Genomic DNA, 19559 nt, shown 5'->3' on the forward strand with positions numbered 1-19559 from the left:
GTGATATTAGTGGAAATTTGGACATTGATTCTGAACAAATCTGTCAAAAATGATCGCCCATTTCCTTTTTTGGTACGGTATTTCAACAATTGTAAGTTAAAGGCAACCTCTATTTCTCGTATCGCCACTCTAGCTCTCTGTATTGCAGCCTTTTTGATTGCCTCTCTCTTAGTTTACAAAACACTACCACAAAAGACTCCGTATAAGTCAAACGAAATACATTGCAGTAGCCCAAACGAAGAAATGACTTCCTTTGGAACGACCGCACCAAAGGTGTTATGAAGACCAGTCTCAGTATCGAGCTCGGAGCAAGATTGCGAAATCTTTGAGTGGGTTATATAAACACAAATGAATTCTTAGTTGCAACAAACATTTGTTCCTTCTTGCAAAAAGAAAACAAATAAATAATACATTCGCTAATAAACCAAATAATTAGAAATGGTCAAATTATCTAATTATGCTGCTGCATTCACTGCTTTGGCAGCCTCCACAAACGCTTTGACTACTTTGTCTGCCTCCGATGAAACTGTAAACTTAATTGAATTAGCCGTGTATGTTCATGACATCAAATCTCACATGCTTGATTATCTCAAAATGCAAATGGCTAATCCAAGTCAAAAATACCCAGATATTATTGAAACAGCTGTTCTACATAACTATTCAAATGATGATTTTACTACTTTGTTTCTTGATATTGATGGTGCCGAAGTTACTTCCATGTTGACAGGTGTCTCATGGTATAGTACTAGACTTCTTCCTGCTATTGAAGCTTCTTTGTCTGCCAGAGGTATTGTTATTGGAACCCCATCACCTTCTACTTCATCGGTAGCTGTTGTAACTTCTTCAACCGCTCCATCCACTTCTTCTGCTATTGTACCAGCTTGAACTTCTACCAGTTCCCCAGCCGCTGTGTCCTCCGTGGCAAGCAGTTCAACTCCTTCAATTAGCATTAATTGGAATGATATTAGTGTTACCACTACCGCTACAAGTTACAGCACAGCAGTGGTTACCAACCATGTTAGTCAAGATGAGGTTGTCCAAACTGTCACTGAAACTACTACCACTACTCACACAAACACTGTTACTCCAACTCTAACCTTAAGTACCTCTGAAGCTGCAACCTCTTCTGTATCCCCAGTTGAATCTTCTAGCGTCACTGTTCCAACCTCCTCTTCCGAACAAGTCTCATCTGCCACTTCTGCCACATCTACTTCTGCTGAACAAGTTACTAGTGATCTAGCATCCAGTGCTACTGTGTCAAGTGCCGCTGTCTCCAGTAATCCAGTTTCCAGTGCCTCCCTAAACTTTTCCAATTCCACTGTTGCTGCTACTTCTACTCCTGCTACTGCCAAGGATGTCACTCGTACCACTAACATCAACTTAACCACTTTGAAGACCATTACTCATTGTGATGAAGGTTGCACCAAGTCCATCTACGCTTCCGCCTCTGCTAACAACGGAAGTGTTGTCACTGTTACTGAGGAAGGTACTACTTACTTGACTGTTACATACTGTCCTTTGACTGCCACTACCTCCAAGGCTGCTACAATTGCCACTTCTCCAGCCGTCATTACCACTTCTGCTGCTGCCACCTTAGGTGAAGAAAATGTTACTGTTACCTTGACAACTGGTGGCACTACATTGGTTACAGTCACCCACTGTGATGAGGTCTGCACACAATCCAAGTCATCTGCCTCTGTTGCTTCTGCTGCTTCTGCTTCCTCTGCTGCTTCTGCTGCCTCTGTCGCTTCTGCTGCCTCCGCTTCCTCTGCTGCTTCTGTCGCTTCTGCTGCCTCTAAGGTTACTCCTGCATCATCATCTGCTGCTCAAGCCTCTGTTGCTTCCGTTACCGCTGCCGCTTCCACTGCCTCTGAAGCTAATGGTGTCAAGACTGTTGCTCCAAGTGCAAGCAAGGCCACCACTGTTTCCAGTGTTGCCCAATTCGCCTCAAGTGCCACTGAATCCTCTCCAGCCATTGCTGAACAAACCGCTAATGGTGCTATGAAGAGAGTTGCTGGTCTAGGTGCAGGTGTCATCGGTGCTGCTATGTTACTGTTGTAAGATTTGTAAGGCATAGAGATATTTTACTTATTACTATGTAAGATTATAAAAATGTATATATACACCTCACTTTTAATTTAATGATATACTATATTATAGATATGAATGCGTCTATTTGATATGATGATCTAGGTGGGCATGGAATGTTAGTCCTTGGCTCAATGTAATATAAATAGGTTGTTTGTTGTGGGAATGACTTTACTAGCTGAGGTCCCTCTTTCAAATTAGTTTCATAGAAGTATATTACTACCATATATATATATATATATATATTCTTTTAACAAGTCTAGTCATCAATAATCAAAATCAAATTTACTGGTTCCAGGTTCTGCGATTACACTGTAGTCCATCAAACTAAATGTTACCACATACAGTTTGGGATTTCTTGCACAAATGGAACTGCTCCAATAAAAATTTCATTGGTTCAAATAATCAGTGTTTTAGGTTGAAATTGGTTGATCTAGAAAAAAAAATGGGGAAATCTTCTTTTTATTCGTAGGATCTTTCAGCGTTATTAGTGTCTATTTTACCGCCCAGTAATTTCTAAACGCGTTACCCGCAGATTTCAACTGAAAAATTCTGGTCCAAAGAAAAATTTTCGAGCTCATCGCATATTTTGATAAAATAGTTGAGCCATCGAAGTTCATCTTATAAAGTGAAAAGGATACTCATCAATACCATAAAAGCCCTCCTGCATCTATTTACCCATTACTCCGATAGAGAATATGTCTGAAGATAAGTCGCAGTTGAAGATCAGGTTTTTTACCCGTGAGAAAGATGAATCGCTTCAAGTTGAAGATAATCCAATGTATGTCCCCATCACATTAAAGAGGTATGGTCTTTCTGAAATTGTGAATCATTTGTTGGAAAATTCCACTCCTACCCCATTTGATTTCCTTATTGATGGTGAATTGTTACGTACATCCTTACAAGAATATCTTGTCAAGAAGGGTTTATCCTCAGAAACGTCATTGAATGTGGAATACACAAGAGCTATCCTCCCACCCTCATTTCTTTCCAGTTTCAATAATGAAGACTGGATCAGTTCCATAGATGTCTCTCAAGACAAAAAGGCAATCATTACTGCTTCATATGATGGTGTGATTCGGACGTGGAATTTGAGCGGGAAAGTCCAAAAGCAATATTCAGGTCATTCTGGTCCAATTAGGGCAGTAAAGTTTATTTCTGATACCAGACTAGTATCAGCTGGGAATGATAGGACGTTGCGTCTATGGAAGACCAAGAACAATGACTCTGTCGTTCAACACTTCGATGAGGAAGATGAAGAGGCAAACATTGAAGATGGAAAAACGTTAGCTATATTAGAAGGCCATAAGGCACCAGTAGTATCATTAGATGTATCTAACACATCTAGAATTCTTTCTTCGTCATATGATAACTCTATTGGTTTGTGGTCCACCATTTATAAGGAAATGACAGTTGTAGATCCCATGGAAGAAATAAATAATGCTGATAATAAGATTTCAACTGCCGCTAGAAAGAGAAGAAAGTTGACATTGAAGGATGGTACCATCAGAAGACGCGCTCCATTGTCGTTATTGGAATCACACACTGCACCAGTAGAACAAGCCAGTTTTGATATAAATGATGATACAGTTGGTTATTCGGTGTCGCAAGATCATACAATTAAAACTTGGGATTTAGTGACAGCAAGGTGCATTGATACAAAGACTACTTCGTATTCCTTATTATCGCTGACTCAATTACCAACATTAAATCTTCTAGCTTGTGGGTCTAGTGCAAGACATATTACCTTACATGACCCACGTATGGGTGCATCATCAAAAGTAACACAGCACCAATTAATTGGCCATAAAAATTTTGTTGTTTCTCTAGATACCTGTCCCGAAAATGAATATATATTGTGTTCTGGTTCTCATGATGGAACTGTGAAAGTATGGGATGTCAGATCCACAGCACCAATGTATACCATAACAAGGGAGGATAAGAATGTGGAAAAGGGAGTAAATGATAAAGTTTTCGCTGTAAGATGGGCAGAAAAAATTGGTATTATTAGTGGTGGTCAAGATAAGAAAATTCAAATAAATAAAGGTGATAACATCTTTAAGAAATAGATAATTAAAATTTAAGACTTGATCGTCGCCTCAATAATCTATAAATATTGTAAAATAATAGTCACAGCTATCGAGAATATTATAGAGTTCTTAAATTAAAATGTTCTATTATTTTATAATATGTATAAAATGACTATTTATAAAATGTGTAAATTTACATGAATTTCTCCTACGCTCACATGTTTGCTGCGTTAAACTAATCTTGACGAATGTTCAGTTGCAATTTCCCTTGAAAACGAATCTTCTTCCACGTCTTTAATCTCAGAATATATATTATTTGGAGAATCGATTGTTGTTGTTCTCTGTGGAATTGGATGCATGGCACCAGATTTGTTACTTCGACCTGTATACACTCTTTCTAAAGCAAAAGAATCTCTATCACCCGCTCTCGAAATATCAGTTTCCATTGTCCTTAAAGTATCCATCTTATTCAAATCTAATTCTTCATCCAGATTTTCATCTCTGTCACGTTGATGTGATATTATGCTTCCTTCATCTTCATGCTCTGAGTCACTCATATTCAATTCAGCATTCTTCTCCTGTTGTTCTTTCATTAGAGCTGCATAACCAAAGACTGATCTATGTCTTAATTTACTCCCCCATCTTTCGAAAATCCATGGAATTGGAACCATTACCACACAGATCAAAGCAAATAAAGTAGAAGCCCATTTAATTTGCATCTTTTCATACATTTGAATTGTAAACAGAGGGAAGACACTACTAGTAATATATCTTAAAAGATTATTTGCGGCCAAGGTAGAAGCAACACATAATGGTGGATAACATGTCGAAAAGTACATGATAACACTAAAGAAGATAAGAATTAAACCAAATCCAAATGGAACACCTGCTGCCACTGGAGCCATCCAATGGACATCAGATCTTGCAGTCCAAGCTTGCCAAAAAAGACCGACGGGCAACGCAAGAGAACCTATCTTACATGCCAACAAAAATCTCTCCGGGACAATTGGTGCCAATTTTCCAGTTATTTTATCTCTATGTCCTCTATATGGTTCAGTTCTCAAAGATGTTGGATTTTCTAAAGGTGGTGTTCCTTCAGGGGCCTTTGGAAATAAGAATTTTCTGTCGACATAAAGATAAACAAAACTACCAATCCAAAGACCAATACCAATACCAATAAATGGTAGACCAGAGACACCAATATCCATATGATAAACACCACGGTAAATCACAGGGTAAGCTTCAAAGAAAGCGAAAAGAACAGCAAAGATAAAAGCAACATAAATACTAAAAACCAAGACAATGGGTTCGACAACCAACATTTTTAATGGGCGGAAAACAGTAATAGTCATAGTAATTTTTAAAAATTCCTTTTGATCCTCTTTGGTAAACTTTTTCAGATTTATGCCTCTTTTTTCGGCTCGCTTTCTTAATATAATACCTTTATGCGTTTCTGGCATTAGTACAATGAAAGGTAAAATTAATCCACCAGCGAATAATTGAATCCATTCAGCCCAACGCCACCCTTGATATTCTGTAGCAAACCCTGCGATAAATGGAGATATAACAGGTCCTAGGAAAGGGGATAAACAGAAGAATGTCATTGCTACAGAGACTTGGTCAACATCGAAGATGTCCATAATGGTTCCTGACCCAATTGACAAACAAGGAGACCCAAATACTCCTGAAAAAAATCTCAGTGGCAAGATAATTCTCATGTGACCATTAGATAAGCCCACTCCCATAGTAAACAGCATTGAAATTGGCAATGAAAATAAATAAATAGGTTTCCGGCCAAAAACTTCACTCAATGGGGCACCAATAACAGTAGAAAGACCCAGCAAATAAAACGTTAGCCCCGCTAGTGCCAACGTCTGATTAATACCATAGCGGGCGACCAGTTCTGGAACGGATGAGACATATGTTGAGGATCCCATGGTGACAGCCAAACAAAGTAGAGCGGCAACCATGGTTGTATACCATTTTTTCCAAGAGGGCCAATTATGCGGATTTGCCATATCATCAGGACCATCCCAATCCAAAGTTCTAGGGTCAACAGTCTCCTCTTCACCTTCGCTTACTTTCTGAACCTCGTCATCACCGAGATCTACGCTTTGCGGAAGCTCAGAAGCTCCTAGTTTTTCAACAGAGTCATGTGCATATCTATCATGTAAAACCACCGATTGGTCTGAATCAATTTCGTTCTTTGTTGTTTCAGCAGACATGATGATGGTTAATGTTCCTATGGCAAGAGCGGAAAAACATTACGGTATATAGTAGGACAAATATCCATAACAGGGTGTTCTGCGACTTTGTATTTATATCAGTCCACGTAATTTGGCGCGGAAACCTCGAGAGATCGGTTTTAAGTCTTTGTTATATCCACGCGCGGAAACTGTGGGCAATTGTCTTCTGCAGGCATTGCTTTTTCCTTTTGTCAAGGGTTCGGACATTCGGTTATAAGTCCCCATTAGTGCCGGACGACACAAATCATGTCCTGAACCTATACCGCTTGATGGAACGATAGGCATTAAAGATATAGGTCGATATACAGGAAGGAACCGCTGTTGAGTGCAGACTTTGAATCAATCTTCATGGAACACTTAGGTCATTTTCGAGATAGTTTGTTTTATGTGCAAGAGGAACAACTTAATAATAGTCAAATCATAGAGGCAATCAAGTCCACCAGCGCCAACAATGGGCCAACCGGGGAAGCACAATCAGCTCCAAAAGAATCGTACATTGACAGGTTTCAGCATTCAGCACGTTTGTTAGACGAAGTTAAAGAGAATATTCGGATGGGGACCAAATACTACCAGGACATTGCCAATTCAACTCATGTTCTTCTTCTGAAAACACAGGAGTTTGAGAAGCAGAGACGGGACCAGAAAAGAGATTTAGAGCAAGCTTTAGTTTCTCGAATATGACAAAAGGCACCAGTTACCTTATTTTTAATGATACATGAGGGACTCTATAGAATTAATACTAGTAATTACAATGATCAATAACAACTGTTTTACAACTATTCATTTTGTTTTAATTTCCATTTTTCATACTGTTCTTTTTTCTTGCCTCTGTTTAGGTTACTTCTATGTCGTTTACTTTTCAAATGAATCAACCAGTTCTTTTCTCCTATAGCCAATAATTTCTTGTTATCCTTATCCCGGCATATATCGCAAGTGTACTGTTCTTGAATTACATTCTTCTCAGTGCTTGTCTTCAATAACTTCCTTATAAAGAAAACAAATCTTAATATTGTTTGGCAAGCAACCTTTTACATTTAGGTACCTTGAATTGGACAACTAAACATAGTATGTATCTATACATTTTGAAACTACAATTTTCTTCCATCCAACTTCGTTTGACGTCACAAATTATTTTGTCCAAATATGTGACACTTTTTTTAACGTTTTCAACAAGTTTGAAAATTTTGAAAAACATTGAGAACCAAATTTCACAGACAAACGAAGTTCACATGAATGGTGCGATGAGATAATAATGCTCAGAAGCTTACCATTGTTATGTACAAAAGGTAAATTTGAAACAACATTTCGTGGAATTAAAACAATGACTGAAAAGAAGAAAGTGATTGTTATTGCCGGAACCACAGGGGTGGGTAAGTCTCAATTATCTATCCAACTAGCAACTAAATTCGATGGTGAAATCATAAATTCTGATTCCATGCAAGTATATAAGGATATCCCCATTATTACAAATAAACATCCAATTGAGGAACGAGAAGGAGTGCCACACCATGTAATGAATCACGTTCCTTGGACTGAAGAATACTTTCTTCATAAGTTTGAAAAGGAATGTTTGGAAACCATAAACGACATTCATAGTAGGGGAAAAGTACCTATTATTGTTGGTGGGACACATTATTATTTACAAGTTCTTTTTAATAAAAACATGGCTACACGAGAGGAATCTGGTAGGCAATTGAATCAACGGGAGCGAGATATTCTCGAGTCTAACAATCCACAATTAATATACGATACGTTAATGGAAAATGACCCAACTATTGCTAAAAGATATCATCCCAATGATACGAGACGGGTACAGAGGATGTTAGAAATTTTCTACCTAACAGGTGAAAAGCCAAGTGAAAGTTTCAATAATCAAGATTTGACTTTAAGATTCGACACTCTATTCTTGTGGCTTTATAGTGAACCAGCACCACTAGAGAAGAGATTAGATGATCGTGTGGATGTCATGTTGGCGAACGGTGGAATGAGTGAAATTAATCAATTATACACATATTATAAGCAACATGATTTCAAGCAGCACCAATGTGAAAATGGTGTATGGCAAGTCATTGGGTTCAAAGAATTTCTACCCTGGTTGGAAAAGGAGCCAGCTGTCACTCTGGAAGATTGTATTGATAGAATGAAGACTCGGACGCGACAATATGCAAAGAGACAAGTGAAGTGGATAAGGAAGATGCTAATACCGGATATTCAAGGGGATATATACATTTTAAATGCGTCTGATTTAGAGCAATGGTCTGAGCTGGTGTCAAAACGAGCCCTGCTGATTGCCGATGAATTTATGCATAATAAATCTATAACAGAAGCAAGAGCTCCAAGAGGCTTGGAGTTTTTACTGGAGGGCTTGAAGACAAGCACTGAGAAGAATGTAATTCAAGAACAGTACACTTGCGATATATGCCGGGATAAGGATAACAAGAAATTATTGGCTATAGGAGAAAAGAACTGGTTGATTCATTTGAAAAGTAAACGACATAGAAGTAACCTAAACAGAGGCAAGAAAAAAGAACAGTATGAAAAATGGAAATTAAAACAAAATGAATAGTTGTAAAACAGTTGTTATTGATCATTGTAATTACTAGTATTAATTCTATAGAGTCCCTCATGTATCATTAAAAATAAGGTAACTGGTGCCTTTTGTCATATTCGAGAAACTAAAGCTTGCTCTAAATCTCTTTTCTGATCCCGTCTCTGCTTCTCAAACTCCTGTGTTTTCAGAAGAAGAACATGAGTTGAATTGGCAATGTCCTGGTAGTATTTGGTCCCCATCCGAATATTCTCTTTAACTTCGTCTAACAAACGTGCTGAATGCTGAAACCTGTCAATGTACGATTCTTTTGGAGCTGATTGTGCTTCCCCGGTTGGCCCATTGTTGGCGCTGGTGGACTTGATTGCCTCTATGATTTGACTATTATTAAGTTGTTCCTCTTGCACATAAAACAAACTATCTCGAAAATGACCTAAGTGTTCCATGAAGATTGATTCAAAGTCTGCACTCAACAGCGGTTCCTTCCTGTATGCTGATATTATTTTCGGTAATACTTTATAAGAATTGGATTCATCACGGATATGGTTAATGTATTTTTCTCGCTTTTGGAAAATACCAGTCACTTCCTTGACTAATGGATTAGAACTTTGTGATGCATTCGATAACGATCTCGAAGTTAACAAAGTTTGATCAATAGTATTAAATAAATCTCTTGTCTGTTTGTCGATTTGGGCACCACTGTCTAGGAATGACTGTAGAGATTGTAATGTTTCATAAAACGAAGCGTTTAAATTTTTTGATTCTGGAAGTGTCCAATTTTGTGACCCATGTTTCATCCTTAACCTATCATCTGTTTGTTGTTCTTCAATCAATATTGCCCTGATGTTATCCAATTGCAATCTTAAATTTGAGTTGTTTGCTTCAAGGTCTTGAAACGACAGGCTAATATTTTGTAATTCCTCAAGGGTAGTTGTTCCTGTATCAAGATCTGACAAAGCAAATTGAGGTGATAGGTTTGAATTGAATACTGCTTCCTTCAACAACCTATTTAAAGATAATAAAGGAGTCAATATTTTGTCATTAATATACGCTTCTTGTCTTTGATCATATGCAGAGCAGGCATCCATAATAGCTACTGGTATTAAATCCTTAAACAATTGTGGCTGTTTTGCCTCAAGTCCCATCGCAACATGTAATTCCATGGACTCCTTTATCATCTTGGCCGGCTTTATTTGCGGTATTTCATCTGGTATCACATTTACATAAATAAAATCATTATCTCTTTCACACTCTTTACAATCTCTTTCAATAGCAGTTAATAAAGGAGTAGTCATTTCTACGGTACCATAATAATTATTACATGAATCCATTGCCTTAGCTGCCAATTTAAAGGCACGAATCGCCTTCCCAATGGATTTATCATCTCGGAATGATAAGGCCTGTCTATACCACATCACTGCCTTAAAATATTCCATCTTAAAATATATACGATCCATCCAATCCTTCCGGATCAACAAGCTTGAAGAGGCATAATGAGAGCATTCGTTCAAATATTGCCCAACTTGTGCTACTAATTTAGCCACAATTTTATTAGTCGTAGTCTTTGAAGTCTTTGCCGCCTTCCAAAAGCATTCTTGCGCCTGAGCCAGCATTAAATAGTATAAGGATAACAATGTATCCTTGTCAGCCACCTGCATGGCTTCATCTTGTTCCAAGGCGACATAATGGAACAATGATGCTGATCTTTGGAAATAAAGACATTGAAATTTGGGGGTTATATCACATTGAGTAGCCATTATAGACAATGTAGCAGCGATATTATAGAGGATGTTTAGTTTTTCCCATTTAATGGAGGAGAATTGTTGTCCCATGGATTTATTCCCCGGTAATGTTTGAAACCACATGGATTTCAAAATCATATCAGAGAATTTTGATTCTAGGGATTCCAAATATGTGTAATATGTACGTAGGTGCGTCAATAATGTTTCCGAATCTGATGAGGATGATGATATAAATTGTGATTGATCTATATTGGTCGCTTGTTCTCTTGCGTGAGATATTAATTGAATGTCATCTTGGAACGAATTAGCAGACTGGTACGAGGACGTGGAAATGGCAGTCGAAAGCAGACTGGTAAGGTCCAAGTGTAAGGTTCTCTTTAAGGGTACCACCAAAAGCGAATCAGCCATGGCTCATACTTCTCTGATACTATTGTAGTTCTTTATTCTGTATATGGCAATTCCCTAGTTAAATTAATTTGACTAGGGCGAAATTTTGAATATGGAAGCGAACGATGAATGAACATAACGGCACAATCCTGGCCAAAGACAGGACAACTGTTTGCCTGGATAGTGGGTTTATAATGGAGAGAACCTTGTCCTGGAAAATATATGCTATATTACATATAGAATACGCTTATCTATTTCTTGGAGGAAATACCTGTAAAACAACACTCAAAGGTTTTTTCCCTCGAGACTAAATACATCCAGACACAACCCCAACATAAAATCAACTTTAAACACCACTTAAACAGCAGAATGAATATTCTGAGACCATCCAAACCGCCATTAAAGAGCAATACTATACCTCTATTACTGTCTTTTGAGCGACCGGGTAAGCCATCGACGCCAAATTTTCACCGTCGTTCTTTCTTCAATGGACAACAAGAACGAACACAAGATGATGTTGAAGACTAGGATGGTTCGATTGTTGAACCACACAGAGCCACATAGCCACTACGACAAGCAACCAGCCAGCCATGTACAAGTACACCATTGACGAACTATTGCACTTGAAGCCAAGCGAGACTATGACTCCAAACTTCGACGCCGTCGAATTCAGATCCATCATCGAAAAGGTCAAGCAGTTGTTGGCTCTCAGAGAAGAAGAATTCCACAGCGCTCATCCATTGGGCTACCGTAGAAGATCTTCCCACCACCACGGAAGACCTAAGGTGAAACACAACAAGCCTAAGGTGACCACAGACGAGGACGGATGGTCCACTTTGGAAACAAAGAAGTCTGAAGATGAAGAAGGTGCCATTGCTGTGGACGGTGAAAAACCATTCATTGCCACTGCCACCTCTGCTTCCAGCATTGCTCAAGAGACTATGAAAGTTAAGCCAAATAACAAGAATATCTCATCTAGTAGACCTGCCGATACAAAGGACATTGTCGCCGATAAGCAAATACATGGTTTCAATACATTTGCTGCCCTGGAAAGTGACGATGATGAGTAAATGGATTGTTAACGGTATGTTTCTATATACAATAGACACTTATATATATATAAGAATATAAATATACATTAATATACAATTTCATATATTGTTCCAGTTTTCACTTTCATTTCGCGGTACAATATTTTCATATAATATTAACATTGATTAATTTGACAACTTGTTCATTTCGAGCAAGGGAAAAGAGACAAGAAACCCAGACAAATAATGAAGGTTCTGATAAGTTTACTGTTGTTTGTCCTGTTACCCCTTACGACATGGGCTCAGGATTATTATCAAATTCTCGGAATCGCCAAGGATGCCACAGATAAGGAAATAAAATCTGCGTATAGACAACTTTCCAAGAAATTCCATCCTGACAAGAATCCTGGTAATGAAGATGCACATCAGAAGTTCATTGAAGTTGGGGAAGCATACGAAGTGTTGAGTGATCCTCAAAAGAGACAAACTTTTGATCAATTTGGTGCTGATGCAGTGAAGAATGGAGGGCAAGGTCAACCGGGTGGTGGTGCTCAATTCCATGACCCATTTGATATTTTTGAACAAATGTTTGGTGGTCAAGGTGGTGGTGGGAATCCCTTTGGTGGTCAAAGACAAAAACCAAGGGGTCCCAATATTATGGCTAGAGAGGAAATTTCATTAAAGGATTATTATACTGGTTATGAGTTGAATTTCACTTTGAACGTTAACGATTTATGTGATCATTGTCATGGTACTGGATCAGATGATGGGAAGTTGACACCATGTCCTGATTGTCAAGGTAGAGGTGTCATTATTCAATTGATTAGAATGGGTATGATGACACAACAAATTCAACAAATGTGTGGCCGTTGTGGTGGTAAGGGACAATTATTTAAGAAACAATGTAGAAAATGCCATGGTAATAAAGTTATGCCGCAAAAGAAGGAATTCCAGGTGAAATTACCCAAGGGTGCTAAAAGACATTATATGGATGTTAAACATGGTGAAGCTGATAAGAACCCTGATTTAGAAGCGGGTGATTTACTGATAGAATTTAATGAAAATGATAAAAGTAATATGGGGTACAGAAGACGTGGCCAAAACCTTTATAGAACGGAGGTGTTGAATGTAACAGAAGCATTATACGGTGGTTGGCAGAGAGAGATCCCATTCTTGGATCCTAAGAAGAAATTACAAGTGGGTAGAGAATCGAATATTGTAGTATCCCATGGTGAAGTAGAAAGGATACCAGGGTTTGGTATGCCTACTGGGAAGGGGAAGAAGGAAACATTTGGTGATTTATTCATTGATTATGTTGTGATTATGCCAAAGCAATGGAACAAGGTAAGTTCATCGATAAGAGATGAATTGTAAGATACTTTACTTGATAGAATAATGTATACATACTTAAATATAAATAAGAATGTAGAAAGAATCATGACCAATTGTATCAGGAGTTTTGAAAATTTTGGCGAGGTGGAAGAGAAAGGCTTCCCCCTCTTATCAACAGCTGGAGATACATCTTTCTTGTACCCAAGGGCACTTTATCTGGCATGCATTTGAGGGAAACAATCACCCTGTTTGGACATCGGAAATCTCACTCACAGAAGTAAAGAGTAAGATGACGTCGACAGGAACACATGCCATTTGAGTTAATTGTTTCCTTGAGGTTATTAAACCCTCAAGTATAAAAAAACTAAACCAAAATATTTACAAAATAGCAAGACAGATGCTTTGCACCAACGTTTAAATACCAATTCCAATGTTGATTCGAGAAAGAAACCTAACAAACACGAAAAATCTTTGTTCCCGTGGTAAGCGACACATAATCTGAAGAAAAAAAAACTATTTAAACAGCAACAACAACGACAAACTATCTCATCGTCTGTTGTTTCTTGCATTTTCCTTCCTTTGTTTCCTTCTAAAGAATACCAAAACTGACCCTTCCGGATTACCAAGCTTAGACGTGAAACGCCTCCACACGTCAATTCAAGCGCAAATGGCTGGAAGTAGAAAAAAAGCTACTAGCTCCTAGCTTTCCAGCAATGGAATCTAATCCAGACTTGACCTGTTTTCTTTTAAGCACGTGTCTTGTCTGGTTCGCTCTGGGAGTATATACTCTACTATATAACTGTACTACTGTGTAACGTTAACCATCACTGGATCTTGTTAACCATCACTGACTGACCAGAGTCAACGATCGTATCTGGCGGCTGACACAAAAAACGGCAAAGAAAGGAAGTGCAAGGGCTCATCGCAAATTCTGAAAAAAAAAAAAGAATGAAAAATTTTTCAGAGCAAGGGAATATAAAGAGTTTGAAAAATTACAACTTTCTTCAAACTCATCGTTAATATTTTATCTGCGTACTTCCTCGGGGGATTCACTCTTTAGTCGTTCTCATATATATTCTATACAGAGCTCTCATCCAACACACACTCCAAACCTCATAATAATGGCCGTTGAACAAGTCTCCAGTGTCTTCGACACCATCTTAGTATTAGATTTCGGTTCCCAATACTCTCATCTCATCACTAGAAGATTGAGAGAATTCAACATCTATGCGGAAATGCTACCATGCACTCAAAAGATTTCCGAGCTATCATGGAAACCAAAGGGTGTCATCTTATCTGGTGGTCCATACTCTGTCTACGCTGAAGATGCTCCACATGTCGACCATGATGTTTTCAAATTGAACGTCCCTATCCTAGGGATCTGTTACGGTATGCAAGAATTAGCTTGGATTAACGGGAAGCAAGTCGGTCGTGGTGAAAAGAGAGAATATGGTCCTGCCACTTTGAACGTCCTCGACAAATCTGACCCATTATTCGCCAACATCGACCATTCTACCGTCTGGATGTCTCATGGTGATAAATTACATGGGTTACCAACTGGATTTAAGACCATCGCCACTTCTGATAACTCTCCATACTGTGGTATCGTCCATGAAAAGGAACCAATTTACGGTATCCAATTCCATCCAGAAGTCACACATTCCACTCAAGGTAAACAATTATTGAAGAATTTCGCTGTCAACTTGTGTCATGCTAACCAAAACTGGACTATGGAAAACTTCATCGAGACTGAAATTCAAAGAATTAGAGATCTTGTGGGTCCAACCGCTGAAGTCATCGGTGCTGTCTCTGGTGGTGTCGACTCCACTGTCGCCTCCAAATTAATGACTGAAGCTATCGGTAACAGATTCCATGCTATCTTAGTTGATAATGGTGTCTTGAGATTGAATGAAGCTGCTACCGTTAAGAAAACTTTGGTAGAAGGTTTGGGTATCAATTTGACTGTTGTGGATGCATCTGAAGAATTCTTGTCCAAATTGAAGGGTGTCACTGATCCAGAAAAGAAGAGAAAGATTATTGGTAACACTTTCATTCATGTCTTTGAAAGAGAAGCTGAAAAGATTAAGCCAAAGGATGGCCAAGAAATTCAATATTTATTACAAGGTACTTTATACCCAGATGTCATTGAATCCATCTCCTTCAAGGGTCCTTCTCAAACTATTAAGACTCATCATAACGTCGGTGGGTTATTAGATAACATGAAACTTAAATTGATTGAACCATTAAGAGAATTATTCAAAGATGAAGTCAGACATTTAGGTGAATTATTGGGGATCTCCCACGAATTAGTTTGGAGACATCCATTCCCAGGTCCAGGTATTGCCATTCGTGTCCTAGGTGAAGTTACCAAGGAACAAGTTGCCATTGCTAGGAAGGCCGATTACATTTACATTGAAGAAATTAGAAAGGCTGGTCTATATGATAAGATCTCTCAAGCCTTTGCATGTTTACTTCCAGTTAAATCTGTCGGTGTCATGGGTGATCAAAGAACTTACGAACAAGTTATTGCATTAAGAGCCATTGAAACTACTGATTTCATGACTGCTGATTGGTATCCATTTGAACACAGCTTCTTGAAGAAGGTTGCTTCTAGAATCGTCAATGAAGTGGATGGTGTTGCTAGAGTTACATATGATATTACTTCTAAGCCACCTGCTACCGTTGAATGGGAATAGATAAACCTCATCACCAAAACATAAAATAAAATAAAATTCTCATTACATATAATAAAAATATCTCTAGAATAATCATTATTTAGAAAACCATTTTTTGTATATTAAAAACTAATAAAATTGATGCTATCATTTATATTGGCAAAGTCACTTTATCTGGCGTTAACCGTTAAAAGGTTATATTGCGGTGATTGGGCAAAAAATTGAATTTGTTGTTGTATGACTAACGAACCAGAACGATCGAACAATTCAAAGAAATTAATGTCTGGCTCCAACAAGAGGATCATATTTCTTAAGAATAAGACTATCAATCATGATAAGTATGAAATTGAGTTTCTATCTCATGGATATGACCCCGTTTTCATACCGTTGATTGAGCATACCAATATACCTAATGAAGCTTTGACATTATTAAAGGAAAAGGAGTACATTTCCAGCGTCAATTTCATTATAATAACGTCCCAAAGAACGGTAGAATGTTTGAATGAATGTATTTTGCCTGTCTTGGATGCGGAACATAAATCACTCCTATTGAACAAAGTGATTTATACAGTAGGGCCCGCTACAGCAGAATATTTACAGCAAAGTGGGTTTAAGAACATTCGAGGGGGTAAAGAAGCTGGAAATGGAAACATATTGGCAGACATCATAATTAGTGATCTTCAACATTCAACCGAAGATTTTCTTCTTAAGAACCATGGCCCTATCTTATTTTTTGTTGGTCAAATCAGAAAAGATATTATCCTCAAAAAATTATCAAAAAGTGACATATCTATTAGGGAGGTAGTAGTGTATGATACTAAGGAACTTCAAGATAATGTCATTCGATTTCAAGAATGTGTTAAAAATAGTGTTACAAATTATGTTGTTGTATTTAGCCCCCAAGGTATGAATGAAATTGTGGATTATCTTAAAGACCAACCAAATTCTTCTAAATTTAGGATTGCATCTATTGGTCCTACCACCAAAAAATACTTAGAAGAGAAAGGACTATCAAATGTTATTGTTAGTCCTAAACCTGATGCTGTTTCATTACTGAATGAGATTGAAATGCATCCCTTGAAATGATTACTGTAAATAACCTGTTTGACATGTCTCATAGACTGTATATAATGTTAGTATAAGTTAGATACACACACATATATATATATATATATTTCAACTTACAGTCGGGAACTCATCATTCTTCGTCAGATTCCCAATCTCTCTTACGTACACCGGCAACACCACCCTCAAATCTCGATAATACTTTTCGTATCCTCTTCATAGACACCAATTCATTTACTTTTACAGTCTCATGAACATGTTTGGTACGCATTTGTTTCTCAGGGATGTACCTAAAACGTGGAGGTAGTATCCAATCTGATCTTCTTTCTGGATCTTTTACTTTTGGTACTAAAGACTCATAAAGATCATGTATATCAAGTTCGTGCTCCTCTTCTTGTTCCTGTTCCTTCTCTTTCTCAATATGTTCACCCACTGCCTTTTCCTCAGCAGAATCACCTAGTGGTGATTCAATATGTGTACCATTTGTATCGTTCCCATTTTCCTTCTCTTCCAAATTCTTTTCCGTTTCTTCTTCAATTTTAGGAAGCTCTTTATTTTCTTCATCAGTGTCTTTGTCGATATTGTCTTCCACATCATCTGAAGTATCAGGAGAAGACGGTAGAGTGTCCAATTCAACTGATATGATATCCGTTGTAGCAACATTACGATTTTCTTCATCTTCAAAATCTGAATTTATTTTTGATAACTCGCCAGAGGAAGTGTTACCATTACTGTTTGATCTTTCATCATTTGATAAATCTAACGATTCCAAATCTTCATTGTCAGAATCATCATCTGTCTCCTTCATGTTGACAATGGGTGCACTACTAGCTTGCGATCTTGTTCTTCTCCTATTAGGGCCTGATTCATCTGATTTGTTATCATTGGGATCAATTTTTATACGAGTATTAATATAATCCAGATCATTATCGTCATTGTTTGAAGTAGGTGGCACTGAATTAGAGTTAGAATTCACATCACTTCTCTTGATCCTCTTATAATATCTCCCATGTTCTCTGCTCCTTAAATCATCGATATCCACTTTCCCACTTTCAGAGACGCCCTTTTTGAAAGAATGGATAATAAAATAATCATAATACGATTCAAATTCTAACGGTTTAATATCAGATACGATATCCTTTATCTGTTCAGTAAGTTTATTCTCTTGGTCTTGTAATTGCATCAGCTTGTTCCAATTGGAAACGGATGTTTCTGACGAGGGAGTATCTGTCATCTTGTCGTGGGGTATACTCTGAATTGGTCTTTTCTGTCTGATCCCAGTCTTGGTCTCCTTGTTAGTTCGCTGTGGGTCGATTGAAAGACTTGCGTTGAGAAATAATATTCCTGTTATTTATTCTTTTAATTTTTTTTACTGTCGTCCGTCCAAAAAGAATTCGTCTTTCGTGAAGAGATAGATATTATTTACCTAACTATGTATAGATTATTTATTATATCTTGCCAAAAGAATCTATCATGTCCATGAGATCATCGTCCAAATCGGGCGTCTCCATGTTGCTCGTTGCTGTCTTCTTCTCCGTAGTACTTTCCTTGGATGCTCTTGTCATGCTTACAATCCAATTGCAAACTTGTGAAACAAACTGTTTGGAATTGGGCACGAAATGACCACCTGGATGCTTCAATAGCGTTCTTGTCTCTTCAGGGCAAGTTTCGTAGAGCTTCATTACTCTTTGCTCAGAAACCACAGTGTCTAGTTCACCCTGGACGTGCAGTGAAGGCATCTGGATGGACTTGACGTTGTAATTGTGCTGGAAGGACGCAGGTTCCAATCTGAACCCACTGAAAGATATGAAGAACTTCAAAGGAGGTTGTTGCTCCAGAGTCAAATCCAATAACCCATTGAAATCAGTGGCCAAGTAGCCTGCCAGACCTGCACCTTGACTGAACCCAATGATACCATCAAAGGGTCCATTCTCTATCACGTAATTATGCAAATAATCCAGTGTGTTCTGTTTAATTTCAAACGAGACACCATCGCTGTTCTTAATCCACCAACCGTATAACTTGTTCTCCTCGTCGTCATCGGCAGCATCCTCCTTAATCGTAGTGTTGAATTGTTTGGATATATCTTGCGGAGATCCATGAATACGATGCAGTACTTCCTTAGTGATTAGTTCCGTACCACAGGGATAGCACAACTCATAGCCCAGCTTCTTCAAACTCTTACGTAGACCTCCCGTCTTGGAAGAAAAAATCTTGTCGGATTGTACAAACCCATGGAGCATTAGAATTTTCCCCATTTCAGTTGATTGCTTGTTATGTTGCAAGAACAACTGATGTTTAGTCTTAGTTAAGTACTGGAAGTGAAATTTTTGTTTTTTCATTGTTGCGAGCTGGGCGGTTAAACCCCCTCTGAACAGGTGTGTATGTAGGGGTATCAGTAGCGGCCCCAATCAT

The 19559-nt window shown here is 38.1% G+C and overlaps 11 protein-coding genes across 11 annotated transcripts; 7 read left to right on the top strand and 4 right to left on the bottom strand.

Annotated features, from left to right (window-relative positions):
• Positions 1-438: 438 nt before the first annotated feature.
• NCAS0B00470 (SRP1/TIP1 family protein) lies at positions 439-885 on the top strand (the record flags this gene model as incomplete). The annotated part of the gene is made up of 1 exon (XM_003674460.1): positions 439-885. One exon carries the CDS (start codon positions 439-441, stop codon positions 883-885), a length of 447 nt encoding a protein of 148 aa, XP_003674508.1.
• A 1901-nt stretch (positions 886-2786) lies between these two features.
• YTM1 (Ytm1p) lies at positions 2787-4157 on the top strand (the record flags this gene model as incomplete). Its single annotated transcript, XM_003674461.1, has 1 exon — positions 2787-4157. The coding sequence occupies one exon, from the start codon at positions 2787-2789 to the stop codon at positions 4155-4157; it is 1371 nt and encodes a 456-aa protein (XP_003674509.1).
• Positions 4158-4348: 191 nt separating this feature from the next.
• Positions 4349-6343, bottom strand: TPO4 (Tpo4p; the record flags this gene model as incomplete). The annotated part of the gene is made up of 1 exon (XM_003674462.1): positions 4349-6343. One exon carries the CDS (start codon positions 6341-6343, stop codon positions 4349-4351), a length of 1995 nt encoding a protein of 664 aa, XP_003674510.1.
• Positions 6344-7616: 1273 nt separating this feature from the next.
• On the top strand, positions 7617-8930 carry MOD5 (tRNA dimethylallyltransferase; the record flags this gene model as incomplete). The annotated part of the gene is made up of 1 exon (XM_003674463.1): positions 7617-8930. The coding sequence occupies one exon, from the start codon at positions 7617-7619 to the stop codon at positions 8928-8930; it is 1314 nt and encodes a 437-aa protein (XP_003674511.1).
• Positions 8931-9025: 95 nt separating this feature from the next.
• On the bottom strand, positions 9026-11062 carry RIM20 (Rim20p; the record flags this gene model as incomplete). The annotated part of the gene is made up of 1 exon (XM_003674464.1): positions 9026-11062. One exon carries the CDS (start codon positions 11060-11062, stop codon positions 9026-9028), a length of 2037 nt encoding a protein of 678 aa, XP_003674512.1.
• A 569-nt stretch (positions 11063-11631) lies between these two features.
• Positions 11632-12111, top strand: CAF20 (Caf20p; the record flags this gene model as incomplete). Its single annotated transcript, XM_003674465.1, has 1 exon — positions 11632-12111. One exon carries the CDS (start codon positions 11632-11634, stop codon positions 12109-12111), a length of 480 nt encoding a protein of 159 aa, XP_003674513.1.
• A 207-nt stretch (positions 12112-12318) lies between these two features.
• SCJ1 (Scj1p) lies at positions 12319-13446 on the top strand (the record flags this gene model as incomplete). Its single annotated transcript, XM_003674466.1, has 1 exon — positions 12319-13446. One exon carries the CDS (start codon positions 12319-12321, stop codon positions 13444-13446), a length of 1128 nt encoding a protein of 375 aa, XP_003674514.1.
• A 1079-nt stretch (positions 13447-14525) lies between these two features.
• Positions 14526-16100, top strand: GUA1 (GMP synthase (glutamine-hydrolyzing); the record flags this gene model as incomplete). Its single annotated transcript, XM_003674467.1, has 1 exon — positions 14526-16100. One exon carries the CDS (start codon positions 14526-14528, stop codon positions 16098-16100), a length of 1575 nt encoding a protein of 524 aa, XP_003674515.1.
• A 216-nt stretch (positions 16101-16316) lies between these two features.
• Positions 16317-17165, top strand: HEM4 (uroporphyrinogen-III synthase HEM4; the record flags this gene model as incomplete). The annotated part of the gene is made up of 1 exon (XM_003674468.1): positions 16317-17165. One exon carries the CDS (start codon positions 16317-16319, stop codon positions 17163-17165), a length of 849 nt encoding a protein of 282 aa, XP_003674516.1.
• Positions 17166-17277: 112 nt separating this feature from the next.
• Positions 17278-18378, bottom strand: RFM1 (Rfm1p; the record flags this gene model as incomplete). Its single annotated transcript, XM_003674469.1, has 1 exon — positions 17278-18378. One exon carries the CDS (start codon positions 18376-18378, stop codon positions 17278-17280), a length of 1101 nt encoding a protein of 366 aa, XP_003674517.1.
• A 214-nt stretch (positions 18379-18592) lies between these two features.
• Positions 18593-19486, bottom strand: FSH3 (putative serine hydrolase; the record flags this gene model as incomplete). The annotated part of the gene is made up of 1 exon (XM_003674470.1): positions 18593-19486. The coding sequence occupies one exon, from the start codon at positions 19484-19486 to the stop codon at positions 18593-18595; it is 894 nt and encodes a 297-aa protein (XP_003674518.1).
• Positions 19487-19559: the final 73 nt, after the last annotated feature.

The sequence above is a fragment of the Naumovozyma castellii genome, chromosome 2 (genome assembly GCF_000237345.1).
Source record: "Naumovozyma castellii chromosome 2, complete genome".
NCBI classification, from domain to species: Eukaryota; Fungi; Ascomycota; class Saccharomycetes; order Saccharomycetales; family Saccharomycetaceae; genus Naumovozyma; species Naumovozyma castellii.